This window comes from Anolis carolinensis, chromosome 5, assembly GCF_035594765.1.
Source record: "Anolis carolinensis isolate JA03-04 chromosome 5, rAnoCar3.1.pri, whole genome shotgun sequence".
In the NCBI taxonomy this organism is placed as follows: domain Eukaryota; kingdom Metazoa; phylum Chordata; class Lepidosauria; order Squamata; family Dactyloidae; genus Anolis; species Anolis carolinensis.
Window position 1 is genome coordinate 178,176,033 of NC_085845.1, and position 15,254 is coordinate 178,191,286.

Sequence of the window (15,254 nt, forward strand, 5' to 3'; positions counted from 1 at the left end):
TAAAGCTACAGTTCTCACTTTCTCTAAAAAGCCAGGATTCAGTGGAAAAAAACTCTATCCTCAGTACTAACTACTTTGCATATTATCAGATGACAAAATGTTATACTTTAATTTAATATAGAGTACTTTGTGCACAAAGTCATGATACAGACACATGTTGAACAATCTGCAAGAGCAGTATGGTGTAAAGCAGCTTTAAAAAAATAAAAAGTGGGAAACTGATGCAAGTGTCCACCCTGAATTTTAGCCCATCACTAGGAAATTTGTAACCTTAAAAATTATTGCGTTTATGAGTAACTACATCTTTATCTTGGTTTATAACAACATATGCTATCATCAGAAAATAGGCATGATCTGTTTATTATCGTTCAAATTAGAAACAATCTAATTTTTATTGTTCAAGCAAACCACTAATACAGCATGCTGAAGCAAGAAAAATGATTAATAATCATTTTCATACAAAAGGGATGAAAACTCAGATGAGAAATCACACACAATTTAATCTTCAAGACCCTCATTTTTTCTGGGGGAAGTGAGAATATGAGAAGTCATCCAATTTACCAAACCTTCATAATTATTTTTGTCTGTGTACAACCTTAACCAGTTTCCTTATATGATTTCCAAAGGACAATTTCAATATGAATCAACAGAAATAGTTTCTTAAATAGGTCGTTGCTGTAGCAACCAGCAGACTGTTTGTGACAGGGAGTAGTCCAATGACCTACTTTAAAGATCATACTACGACACAGTTTCATAACTAGAATTTCAAGTCCATCACTGCAGCATTCTGATAAGATCATTGTGCTTTATCAGTCCCAAAAGTCAGACCTTTGAGGGAAATTGGGGGGAGGGATCAGTGACATATACATTTTTTTTCAAAAATCAGCATTAAAATTATGTTCATGATAGCAGGACAAAGAATAAGACAATATTTCAACCTAGTGTTTCAGCAGTCTCCCATGCACATGTGATCGAGAACAATTTAAAAAGATAAATATTTATTGTTTAAATCTGGGAAATGTAATGATATTTGTGAAAAGAATTCTGACTGTAGACTAAGGCACACATTCTTCCTTTTATGACATAATAAATCGAAGTGCCATCAGACAATGGAGTAAAATTTTCTAACATTTCAGTTGTAGAATTTTGCTTCGAAGCGGTCTTATGCTTGGCTGTTCCTGATTTCATCTCCAAATTCAAAATTAACATATACAAAGAATTCATCTTTATCATAAAAATTGTGTGTGGGGGGGGGGGGGGAGCTTGTATTCTGTGCTTATTCTAAGACTTTAGATTTAAAAGGCTAATTTTTCAATAATTACATCTCATCTTAAACATATACTTTTCTACTCATGAACGGTTCATTTAAGTCAGGTACCATCCAAGCAGTAGGTCAGACAATCACTTGGATGAAGAGTGATGTATCCCCATTTATTCTGCATTTGAATAGCATTTGAAAAGTCTTCCTTAAACTGATATATACATTTCAAAAATATTGTATGCTGCTTTTCTAGTCTATTTTGGCCACAGGAAAAAGCTATACTTTCTTAGACAACACATACATTTTAATTTTGGCATAGAATATGGCTCAACAAGTATCATGGGCATTTGAGGAATAATTCATGATACAACGAGTGACAAGCAACAAACCTTATCTATTACAGAACCCTGGGTGGGTAAATTAATATATTTTTAAAATACATCAATTTCCATTTTAATTAATAAAATATTATTACTTAAAATTATCCTAAATGTTGGCTAAAATGTTGTGGTGTAAAATCACACCCTAATGCAATACAAATACACAGAAAGAAATCTAATTCATAATAGCTTAAAACCTCACCCATTATGTGCTAACATACAAATTAAGCTAAATAAATCATGCGTATTTTTGATCCTTGAGACCCTCCTGGTGTTGACTGGGAAGAAGGTAGAAATCAGTAAGAATTTGGACATACTTGTACTCATAAGAAGACCTTTACATCTTCTTTCTTAACCAACAGAGAATTAGAGAATGTGAAAGGAGGTCAAAGTATGAACAACCCCACAACAACATCTGCTAAGGCTGGTGTTTCTCTACCTTTACTACCAGAAATTGTTTTACTACAGAAGTGGCATCAGTGAAGGCTGAAAAAAACATTTAAATCTCTTTCTGTCACCCTGGATATTGATCAATCACTTTCCCAGTATTTTCAGTAAAAGTACTTTTAGGGACAAAAGTGTGTGATGTTATGTGCTGTGGACCTTGTGTATCGTGACTGTATTCATTACTGTGCAAATTGTGCATATCTAAATAATAATGGCGCTCCATGCAGTCATGCCGGCCATATGACCTTGGAGGTGTCTACGGACAACGCTGGCTCTTCAGCTTAAAAATGGAGATGAGCACCAACTCCCAGAGTCGGATACGACTAGACTTAATGTCAGGGGAAAACCTTTACCTTTAAATGATACATCAAATATTAATGATGCTTTGATGTCCTGGAAAAGCGCTGTTCTGCACTGCATAGAATGTTCTGTCACATACGCATGTCTCCGTGTCAGATGAACCCACTAAGCTGGACACTGACTGTACTAAGCAGGACCTTGGTTCTACAACTGATCTCCACTGAGCATATGTAAACTTTGAACTGAATGATAGTTATAGGATCACCTTATGATCCTGGACAAGGGAAGGAAATCCCCAAATACAGTAGTTCTTGTTCACATGCAAAGATGAATAATTATGGTAGTTTTCTCTCTACTATAGAAGAAAATGAATATTCCTCTACAAGATTCACCCCCTTTAAAGATCCTGAAGTGCTGTCCATTATTCTGCAGACAAACATGTGGGGATTTGTGCACAAAAACCGGAGAGGGGGTGTTGAGGGGGAAAAAATCCTGCATAGCAAATGTCTTTCTGTACAGAAAATAGGGTTTAAAAAAAACTCTCCAGTTTTCTTGGCTATTCCCTCACAACTGTTTGTGATTTTTCAATGCCTACTATAGTATTCATTTTTAACATGGGATGAAGTGGTTTTTTCAACATTATTCTATACACTATAACAAAAGGTTCTAACTAGTATCCAAACAGAAGTTTGGATTTTTATTTTATTTACCTTTATATGAAGTATTAAGGTGCCATTAATGTAGTGTTGTAATCAGATTCTTATGCAGCTAGACAGAAACATGTGCCAGACAATGCTGTCATGAGCCTTTCCCAATACAGGTCCAACATGTTACAGTTCAAATTTGTTTCTCATACTACATTTAGCTTGCTGCTCTCCCACCCAGATTGTCAATCAGACACCCACAACTTTTAGAAGGTTGAAGGTCAGAGGAAGCCGTGCAGGATACTTTGTATTTTCTTAAAGAGCTCCAGATGCCCTTGATATAAATGCATTTTATATAAAAGCTTGTTCTTGGCTTTCGTGAAGCTTAATTCTGGTGATATGCAGTTATGTTTGAAGTGAATCACTTGTGGTGGCTTACCCTTTTGAACGCAAGCAGATCCATACCTAAAATATTCCTTTCTTGCTCCAACCTTTAAGCTGAGAAAATTTCTCAAATGATCAGAATTGTGTGGCCATCTGTCAAGGATGCTGATTGTGTGTTCCTGCATGGCAGTGGATTATTATTATTATGCTTTATTTATATCCCACCCCTCTCCACAAGGACTTGGGGCACCTCACAACAAAATCAACAGAATATATACAACAAAAATAAAAAAGCCAATACAGTACATCAAACGTAAACAATCACAAACAAAATTAAACAAAAACAATGCCGCAATAATGCCCTTTTGGTCTCTTCATACTGTATGATTCTACGTGGATAGATCAGAAACGGGCAAAAAAAGATCAATTTCTTGGCAAAATTAAAAGTTATGGTTATGATCTAAAAAACTCCAACAAGTTTAAGTCCAGGCTATCTGAAATACTGTACCTCTCTATATAAGCCTACCTGAGTTTTAAGAACTTCAGGGGAAGAATTTCTCTCAGTTCCACCATGGTCACAGATATGCCTAGTGAAGACCTGCGAGATAATTGCAGCAGTGGCTGTTGCTAAATTATGGAAATCTCTACCAAGGGAAGCCAGGTGGCCCCTTTTCTAACAGCACACAAAGACGTTTGCATTTAAAGAGACTTACTATTTTTAATTATATCTCAGAATGTATCTAGCTGTATTGTTTTAATGTAGGATGTGAATTGCTTTGGGTCTATAGGAGAAAAGCAGGATATAAACTAACTAGAATGAATAACGCCAAGATTTTAATCATGTCTGAGAAACTATTAGGAGGGGAAAAATCAAAATGTTGGTATCAGTTTTATGAAAGGGTAGTAGCAGAAGATAGTAATATAGTTGCATTTGATTCCAAACCTCCATACCTACTTTAGGAACTGAATCTTCATCCCTGGCTATTTTTCCCTCAGGTGTTTTAAATGAAATGATCGGGAAAAATAGTAGTCCCTTAAATTACACTGGATTGTCGAGGGATTTCTTAATAAACAGAATCGAATCCTGAAGCTCTCATCTATGCTTCAACAATAGAAGCACGGCTAGAAGATAGGAAAACAATGATTTCCCATTGTAATGCTTAAACTTTGAAACAACTTCCCTCCTAGATTAAACAGGAGATATATTTTACTTCTTTTAAATGGATTGTCAGTTTTATTCCAAATACTGAATATTTAGCATTTTGGTTAAGCAACCTGCTATTAAAGATAGTTTCTTGATACTGTTTTTAACTGTTTTTTGTTAATTTTGTTTTGCTTGCTGTAATTTATGTTTGTAAACCTTCAAGAGTTAGATTTTGACACAGAAGAATGAAATACAAATGACCTAATTAGACCTGCTCATTGAATAATAAGCTATCACCACATACTAATTAACCCTATCTGGCAGTCTAGTGCTCTTTGGTCAAGTTACAGGTGTTCACTATTTTGTAACCGCACATTTGGTTTGTTCCAATGCTTTGTGTGTGGAGGTGCCTTCATAAACTTCAACTGGTTCTAATTACCGTGTTTCCCCGAAAATAAGACAGTGTTTTATATTAATTTTTGCTCACAAAGATGCACTAGGTCTTATTTTCAGGGGATGTCTTATTTTTCCATGACAAAGAATTCACATTTATTGTTGAACAAAAAAATGAACATTTATTATGTACTGTACAACCAGTATAACCAGACAAACTGTGAATCCTATCAAGAATTTCTTGTTACTACCAATATTTCCATGTACAGCACTCTATGGTACGTACATTTACCAATCCTGCATGCTCTGGTGTTCTGTTCATTGGGCATGCTTCCAAACAAAAACTTTGCTAGGTCTTACTTTCGGGAGAGGCCTTATATTTAGCAATTCAGTAAAATCTCTACCAGGTCTTATTTTCTGGGGATGTCTTATTTTAGGGGAAACAGGGTAGTTCAGTGATTCCTTAATAGTAACTAAAAGATAGCATCACATTTCACAATGCTTTCTGTCAAGAACTGCCTTACAGTCTGTTTCCAGATCCAGAACAAATAACTTCTACAGGTATACATTCAGGAATTCAATTCAAAGAGGGAGAACAGGGACAGAAAGCGGTCTTAAATAGGCAATTGAGCTGAACATATCCCCTGCTCCTTGTGACCACTGAGATCAAGAACATTCAGGCTCCCTCCCTGAGGAAAGTAGCAAACTGTCCTCTCACAAATATCTGCTCTAACTCAGTAGCATTTTGTCATTAATTACCTTACAGTTTCTACGTATAAATTATATAAGTGAAGAATGACCTAACAAAATGTTTTACTTATATTTTTGTCTCTACTTAGGCCTATGAATTTGATTACCAACCATATTTATTTATTTTATTTACAGTATTTATATTCCGCCCTTCTCACCCCAAAGGGGACTCAGGGCGGATCACATTATGTACATATAGGGCAAACATTCAATGCCCATAAACACATCGAGACAGAGACAACAGACAGACAAAGTGTTTATGGGCATTGAATGTTTGCCCTGTATGTGTATAATGTGATCCGCCCTGAGTTCCCTTCGGGGTGAGATGGGCGGAATATAAATACTGTAAATAAATAAATAAATAAACGAGGGGGAATGTTGGAGATGCAAAATGCAAAAATGTACCTTCTTCCATGTTTGGTGGCCCTGAATGTCGGTAAAAAGTTTTAGGAAAAGGTGACCAAAGAAACCAATCAAATGATTACTAGTAAAATTAAGAAAAACCCAGAAATGTGCTTACTGGGTTTGTTGCAGGAGAGATTTGGCAAAGACGATATAGAAATATGTCAATATAGTTATGTGGTAGCGAGATTCATTACAGCAAAATCTTGGAAGGGGAAAACGAACTTCTTATTAAGGATTGGAGAAAAATAGTTGTAGAGTATATCCAAATGGCAAAGATCTCCAATGACCTAAGAGGAGGAAACAAAGATGAATTTGCTAGAAAATGGAGGCTGGCCTTTGGGTATTTTTAAAAGACAAAAATAGATTTTGAAATAGCTGAACAGTAATGATGTTAGTGTAATGATGAGGACAGATTTTTGTTAGATACTAGTTCCATTTGGTGTGGTATCAGAAGTCATGGGTGGAAATTCACGGGTGAGAATGGAGAGGACAGGGGAAATAATAATTTCACTTTGAATGTTGAATTTTGAAAATCGTATGTCGTTGCTGTTTTTTTTTATACCACAATAAAAATTTATACACAAAAAACCCTTCCTTTTTCTGAATGAATCTTGGATTTTAGATCCCTTGATTGCTTATTAATCATGTCAACTAGTACTATGGTTTTTAAATAATCTCTAAGCATTTTTGGAGAAACCTGATTTCTCAATTTACCCTTTCAACTATTTTTTCCTTTATTCTTTTTTGTTTAAGTTTATTTTTTGAACTCCAACCATGGCTTTAGTGGCTTTCTACATAGTTTTGTAGTTACATATGAACCATTTTTTTTAATACTGTGGTCAGTGCTCTCCACTACTCCCAAAAGATTCATATTTTCCAACATGGCTTGAATGCTGCTTAGGAAGAACCTCAGGATTGATTGGGTTTTATAACTTGAATATGAATTAATTCACTCTCTGAGAAAGAAACAAATTATGGTAATCTACTTCTATTTTTTTCTTCTTTGAATGCCTCTGATGTCTTTCTGCACTTCATGATCTTTCTTCATTTTGCATGTGTTTGTGGCAGAATGTCTCTAATAATACATTTTTTCTACAAAGGAGTTCTCACTGAATGCTGTCTTCACCCTCTAACAGTCTTGATACATGAATCAAATTCTGATTGATTGTACTGTATATTAGCAGGTTTCTATTACAATCTATTACTTTTTTTCATATCAGGAGCAACCTGAAAAACTGCAAGTCGCTTCTGGTGTGAGAGAATTGGCTGTTTGAAAGGACGTTGCACAGGGGATGCCAGGATGTTTTGATGTTTTTACCATCCTTGTGGGAGGCTTCTCTCATGTCCCTATGTGGAGCTGACAGAAGGATCTCATCCACGCTCTCCCCAGGTTGGATTCAAACCGGCAATCTTCAGTCAGCAGCCCAACTTTCAAGTCATCAGTCTTGCCAAAACAAGGGTATAACCCATTGCTTTACCATCTGGAGGGGGCTTTTCAGAGTAGCAAGCAGAAGATCAAGACAGCACCTTGAGTAGTGTCTAAATTTAAGTTTGTGCAACAGAAGCACAACAAAAATCACACTTCCTCACCCCTTCTTCCATATTCATAGAATATATATTACCACCTGATTTCAGATATTCTCTCCTCTAAAATCCACTCCAATCTACCACCAAATATTTGTAGCATTTTGGGGAGATGGAGGGGCTATGTGGGGGGGGGGGGGGGGAGGAAGTAGGGAAGCAGGCATCTATGACCCTACCTGTCTTCCTGCAAAAAAGCAGTTATTAGATACTGCATTTAAGAAGGACTAAAATGTGTACTAGAACTGTCAAAATTCATTTTCACAATATTCGGAACACATAGCCATGTTATTGACAATGAATGGTGGTCATGAGATTCGTGGTACCTTTGGGCAAATCGTTAAAATCATGCCTGGGTGAGATACAATTTAAGCTCATGTCAAAATGTTATTCTAATATTCTATCCAATGACACCACAATGGGCTTCCCTATTTCAAATTGGAAATAGTATCATCGGAAGTCCAACATCTAGGATAGCTAATTAATGGGAATAGTTTTAACAGTCATTTACTACAATGGTATGCTTTTAAACAAATGCACTCACATGTTGTGGGATTTCTGGTTGGTAAACTTATTTTGGTTGTATGAAGAAACATATTTTTAAGGACTGACGTACTGAATTGGAACTGCAGCTTCAAAGAGAGGCTCACCTAAAGCTCTGACAATTTAAAGATATAGTACAAGGACAGACGCATATAAAAGCTTATAAAACATTAGTAAGATCATAAACATCAATCATCGCCACAGGTTATCATGAATTCCCAAGTATGACTGCCTTCCAAGTGTAGAGTCTTAGTAGTGGGCCTGTAAGTGACTATAGAAACCTATTGTGGTTCTGCATGTTCTTTCGTGGTGAGGACATATATTTCCAGATGGAAGGCGATCCCAACAAGGGTTGCCTTGACGCGCCTTCCTCTTGACATGTTTCTCCCTTTTGCCCTCCATTCGTGCCTCTTTGAAATCCACAGCACTGTTGCTATTACCTGATCTTCAGTTAGAACGTTTGAGCGCCAGGGCTTTCCCAGTTCTTGGTGTTTATGCCACATATTTTAAGGTTAGCTTTAAGCTCACCTTTAAATCTCTTTTGCTGTCCATCAACATTCCATTATCCATTCTTGATTTGAGAGTAGAGAGTAAAAAATTGCTTTGAGCAATTGTGATTGGGCATTTGGACAGTGTGGCCAGTCCAGGGAAGTTGATGGTGGAGGATCATCACTTCAATGCTGATGGTCTTTGCTTCTTCCAGAATGCTGACATTTGTCCATCTGTCTTCCCAACGGTTTTGCAGGATTTTTCAAAGGCAATGTTGACGAGTGACGTTTGTAAATGGTTCATGTTTCGCAGGCATAGAACAGGGTTGGGAGGACAACAGCTTTATAAACAAGCATCTTGGTATCCCTATGAATGTCCCAAGCCTCAAACACTCTGCTTCATTTGAAAAAATGCTGCACTTGCAGAGCTTAGACAGTGTTGTATTTCGGCTTCAATGTTGACTTTTGTGGAGAGGTGGTTGCCAAGGTAGCAGATTATAAACATTAATAATCCAATCTCAAACAGTATTTAAGATGACACACATTAAATATGCAAAAACATCCCAGGACCCAAAATTAGTGTCATTTTATTGCAACAAAGCTACCAAAAGATCCAAATATGGGTTTTATATCTGTGGCCCTCAATCTGACACCTGCATGCACTTTCTTTGGAGCCTTACCAAAACCGCTCCTCTCCCAGTGCAGGCGAGAGGGGATATTCCGAGGACTCGGTTTCCTAGCACATAGATATTCATTTTGCTACATTGCCTTTGAGATCTGCACCACCTGGTCTGTGTATATCATTAGAAAATGAAATAAAAAGATTAGAGAACCAGTGCGTTGCTTTCCAGTACACTTAGATATGGTCTCTAATTAAAGAACAAGAAATAAGATAGCAACATAAACCCACAATTTTCTAACAAATGTGTAGATTGTGGGGCGGGGGCAGGTAGCAACTTCTTAGGGGTTACTGTCAGATTTTAATTTTGTATATGGTTTTTTCGTTTGAATGTTCTGATGGAAAGTGTGAACATATGTGTTGCTATGATGTTTTGGAAGGAGTGAGTGGATCTCTGAATATCACCAATTTTCTTTCTGAAAATTTGGGAGTCTTGACAGTTTTAGATATCTGGGTTGGTAATTATGGCTTAGACAAGATCTATGCCATGCACTCGTTTTCTGGGACAAATTATGCATTTTCCCAACTAGTCAGATCTGCACATTTGTCTTCTTTGGTAGTGCCCAAACTGCCCATAACAGGTGCTCAAATATTTAAGACTGCCAATGACCCCCAAAAGGATTGAGAATCCCAATGTAATGTCAAGAAGAGACATATGTCAGCGGTGTAGCCACACTTTAAACAGTGCAGAGGAATATTCTCTCTCTTTATATTAAAGCAAACCAATATAATTTCATTTTAACAACTTCAAAAATGACAGCTAGACACTTATAACAAGATACACAGAGCCTTAGATCAGAGTGTTTTGCATACTGAAAGTAGGCAGTCTCTGCTAGTCCTTCTGTTCCAATTCTCTCCTTTTTTGATACATTAGCTAGTTAAGAAAGTGCATTCAAAAACAAAATTAGACAGTGATAAGCCTGAGTCAAGTTTAAAGTGTTTATATTATGAACACTGTAACAAGTATTCAAGGAAAGGGGACAAGAGAAAGGAGGTCAGTGATACCACGTGACAAGCCTGACTCGCAATTATGTATGGCGTGTCAGTAGGGCAACTATAGACAAAACTTAATCAAGAGTTCTAACATGCATTTTCCACACATCTCACTACACCAGATCCAGCATAGTATAATTTTAAAAGATCATTTCCTGTATTTTATTATGCCCATAACCTCATGCTATTACATAATTATTTTACTGTTTTATCTATATAACTTGTAACTTAACAGTTTTATCTATATAACTCAACATAACTTGTAACGTAAGTTTTGATGTATTGAAAGGAGGCTTCAAATTAATGATATCATTATAAGTTGAAATTCAAACAACAAAGCTATCTAGCAGAAATATTTTCTAGCTATCATGACTAGGAATTTGCAACCAATCATTCATGAGAATGATTATGCCACTCATCTATCTAGCTCAATGATGTATGTACTAACTAAAAGAGACCCTTGCAGGAATTTGCAAGGGATGGAAGAAGACGGAATAACAAGTGAGGTTTTTCTGTACAGAAAGACTGTAAAGCCTTCTCCAAATTTTCCTGCTAGGTGATACCAGTTTTCAATGCTCACTAGGTTATAATAATCTATGAGCCTGAACTCAGAAATATAAATCAGTCATACAGTGCAAGTGTACAGCATTTGTTTGATAATAAACACATCTAGTTATAGGCAGGCAGTTTCAAAACTTTATTCGAACTCAGCAGCTTCTGACAAGTCTCTTTCACTGACATATTCTGTGACTGGAAAAATAAATTTGGTTCTGATTGCGAAATACTCAAATGAAGGTATTTGGTACAGCAACAGGAGAGGACTATGTATGCAATTGCCTCTATGCTGCCAGCATCAGGAAGAGGCTGGAATGAGAACCATTAAGAACAAGTCATAGCAAGAAAAAGGAAATAGGTCAGCAGCATGACCGTATATATAACCAAGTGATGACTCAGTGTCTATGGCACAGCAAGGGGTAATGAGTGAAAATAAGACCTCATCCTTGAATCCTTCCTATCATCTTAACAAATGTGCAGAGTATCAGGGACCCTTTTGGCTAATACTGCTTGCACAGCTGCACTCACGGTGTATCTGCAATGGGTATATCTGCATTGTAGAATTACTGCAGTTTGACATGACTTTAACGGGGGCACCTTGGTGTGTTCATTTTTAGGCCTGTTCCTGGCATTATTTGGGATGCCTATTCAGAAAATTGTGTTGGATAGACCACATCAGCTCTAGATTATTAAATATGGTTTTCTGTAGGTGAGCAGATGATGACTACTGGATGGGATATGTTCTGTATCAGAAACTAGAGCTGATGTGGTCTATCCAATGCAATTTTCTGAAATAAAATAACCAAACCGAATCTAAAGTTGATCAAAAACGGATTCGTAACCTTTTTGTTACTAATGTTGGAGAGTGGTTCCTGGCCAAAGTAGTCCCTGATCAAGTGGTCCCTGGTTAAAAAAAGGTTGGAAAACCACTGTTTTAAAGCTACAGACAATGCAGTCACTGTTGCCCATTTTCGGTCTAAAACTATTTAGCAGCTTGTGATCTCTTTATTTTATCAGTTTTAAACTTATTCATTAATGCAATGCTTTGGACACGAATTATTAAAAGCATGCAACCTTTTGTCTAACGCAGAATGCTTATTCAGCATCATTATGGAGGAAATGGATCTAACTTATCTATTTTGCACTGCCCACACCGACTTAAAAAATGACACCAAAACAATTTTGAGGACAAACAGCAGGCTACTTCTGAGTGTTACAAAGTACCTGTATCAGCGTTATATGAAGCAGTGATGAGGTTAGACCTGAAGGTACATCCAAGTAGTGACAAAAAGACTTTGGCCCTCTGGGTGTTTTGGATTCAACTCCCACAATTCCTAACAGCCAGTATGATGTTAGGAATTGTGGGAGTTGAAGTCCAAAACACCCAGAGGGCCAAAGTTTGTCCATGCCTGCTCTATACTGATTCCCTGAACACTTACATGAGTATCCTGCTGCCAACTTGTCACCCATGTTCTTCATGGCAGTGGTTCTCAACCTGGGATGCCCAGATGTTTTGGCCTTCAGCTCCCATAAATCCTAACAGCTGGTAAACTGGCTGGAATTTCTGGGAGTTGTAGGACAAAAACATCTGGGGACCCCAGGTTGAGAACCACTGCTTTAGGGAGCACTCTCTGCCTGTGTTCCACACAAAAAAACAAAAAACAAAACAAAAAACAGACATCCTCTTAAATGTCTTAAGCCAGTAATTTTCAACCTGTGGGTCCCCACATGTTTTGGCCTACAACTTCCAGAAATCCCTGCCAGTTTATCAGCTGTTAGGATTTCTGGGAGTTGAAGGCCAAAACATCAGCTATTAGGATTTCTGGGATTTGAAGGCCTAAACATCTGGGGACCCACAGGTTGAGATCCACTGTCTTAGATGTACCAGCATGCAACGTTTTGTCAGACACAGAATGCTTATTCAGCACCGTTATGGAGAATATTTTTCCACACGGATCCAACTGGCTGCTTGTCCGTTTCGCACTACCCACACCGACCTAAAAACGACACCAAAACTATTTCGAGCGCAAGCAGTAGGCGACTTCCGAGTGTTACATAGCACCTGCATCAGAGTTGTATAACCAGGCGCCACGGCGCATGCGCACACTCCCCGCGAGTCCTCGGAAACAAATGGGGGATTTATAAGCGAGGGGTTTACTTACATAAAACAGAACGATGAGGGAAAGGCTCCCTCCCACTCAATCACTCACCTCCACCGGTTGATGCCGACGTTGGAAGAACCGGCGAACCAGGGGTCGAGGATGTAGACGCAGCGCACGGTGTCGGCCCCTTGGATGACCTCCCTCAGGGCCGGGTTGTCGTGGAGGCGCAGCCCCTTGCGGAACCAGTGCACCGCGTTCACCCCCATCACGAAGAGGAAGAAGAGGGAAAGCGACGGCAACGAATCGGCGAGAAACCTGGAGAGCGAGGTTCGTTCAAGTCGAGGCGAAGCTCATGCCGCCGCTGAGGGGAAAACAAGAGGGCGAAGAAGCACGCGGCGAGGCTCCGCTTTAAGACCCCGTTGAAGCAGCGGCCGCGGCGGTTGAAGCGGCGGCGACGGTGTTGGTGGCCAGGGCCGCCAGCGAGAAACGCATCCCTTTTGGAGTATTTCGTTTCCTCAGAGGCCCTCCTTTCTTTTTCGGTTTGCAGTTTGAAAAAGTTGCCCCCCTCCCTCTTCTTCTTCTCCTCTTCAACTATGTATTTATAATTAATCCCCTCCAATGCCCTTGCTTTCCCTCAGAAGAACGAAGGAAATAAAGCGACGCCGCCCTTCTCCGCTCTACTCGCCGCCCGCCCTGTGACTCGTTGCAACTCTTCCCGTCGACGGAAGCCGCCAAGCTCCGCCCCTCCTCGACCCTGATTGGTCGCCCGCGCACCACGTGACCGAGGCCCCCTCACGTTTCTGAAATGTGTTTTTACCGCCTCGTGGATGGAACGGCCTTGTTATGCAGTCATTATATATATATTACATGTCATCTTACTAATAATATTGCAGGATAGTATGGTATACAGTAGTACAATATAGACATATATAATACTAATATTGTGCTATGTTAATGATATACTATATTGTATCTACATATCAAATCAAGGAAAACCATTTGTTGGATTTTCTTAGTGGGTCTGTAGATTTATTTGTTTATTTACGGTATTTCTACCCCGCCTTTCACCACCCCGAAGGGGACTCAAGGCGGTTTTACAAATTTTACAAATTTAATGCGGTAACAATACTAAATAAAATGACCATTTACAAATACAATTCTAAAATACAATTTAAACACTTAAGAAATATTTAAAACCATAAAATCACAGAATCCACCAGCGTAAACCAGGCCGTTCCTATTGTCATAACACCTCCCAACAAAGGATTTCCCCAGGCAGGAAAAAGCCAGGCCTAAAAGCTGATGAGACCATTACATGCTTTGTGTGTGTGTGTGAGAGAGAGAGAGGAGTCACTTGAGAAACTGCAAGTCGCTTCTGGTGTGAGAGAATTGGCCATCTGCAAGGACGTTGTCCAGGGGACGCCCAGATGCTTTAATGTTTTTACCATCCTTGTAGGAGGCTTACCGGCAACCTTTAGGTCAGCAATCTAACCTTCAAGTCATCAGTCCTGCCAGCACAAGGGTTTAATCCACTGCGCCACTGCGGGGCTCCCCATTAAATGCTAATCAATGTGATTAATTACAACATTCACATTTGCCTCCAATAGACAAGAGTTCTTTCTCCCACCTGGAGATTCCACAGCTATATAAACCCACTTGCCAAGTTTCCAAGAGACCTCACAACCTCTGAGGATGGCTGCCATAGATGTGGGTGAAATGTCAGGAGAGAATGCTTCTGAAACATGGCCATACAGCCCGAACAGCTCACAGCAACCCAGTGATTCCAGCCATGAACGCCTTCGACAACATACATGTAATATTGATAATAATATTATAATATAAAACACTATAATACTAATACAATATACAGTAGAGTCTCACTTATCCAACGTAAACAGGCCGGCAGAACGTTGGATAAGTGAATATGTTGGATAATAAGGAGAGATTAAGGAATAGCCTATTAAACATTAAATTAGGTTATGATTTTACAAATTAAGCACCAAAACATCATGTTATACAACAAATTTGACAGAAAAAGTAGTTCAATACACAGTAATGCTATGTAGTAATTACTGTATTTACGAATTTAGCACCAAAATATCATAATATATTGAAAACATTGACTACAAAAATGTGTTGGATAATCCAGAACGTTGGATAACCGAGTGTTGGATAAGTGAGACTCTACTGTAATAATATATACTA

At 38.4% G+C, this 15,254-nt stretch overlaps 1 protein-coding gene across 2 annotated transcripts in view; it reads right to left on the minus strand.

Annotated features, from left to right (window-relative positions):
• cry1 (cryptochrome circadian regulator 1) overlaps window positions 1-13,776 on the minus strand; it is a 38,553-nt gene extending 24,777 nt beyond the window's left edge. The window contains exon 1 of one of the 2 annotated variants that reach the window (XM_003220922.4): window positions 13,158-13,776. In XM_003220922.4, coding sequence (XP_003220970.1) covers window positions 13,158-13,315 — 158 coding nt within the window. In that variant the 5' untranslated portion in view covers window positions 13,316-13,776. The remainder of the gene's footprint in view (window positions 1-13,157) is intronic. The other variant, XM_008110601.3, reaches the window with a different exon arrangement.
• Between the last annotated feature and the right edge of the window lie 1,478 nt (window positions 13,777-15,254).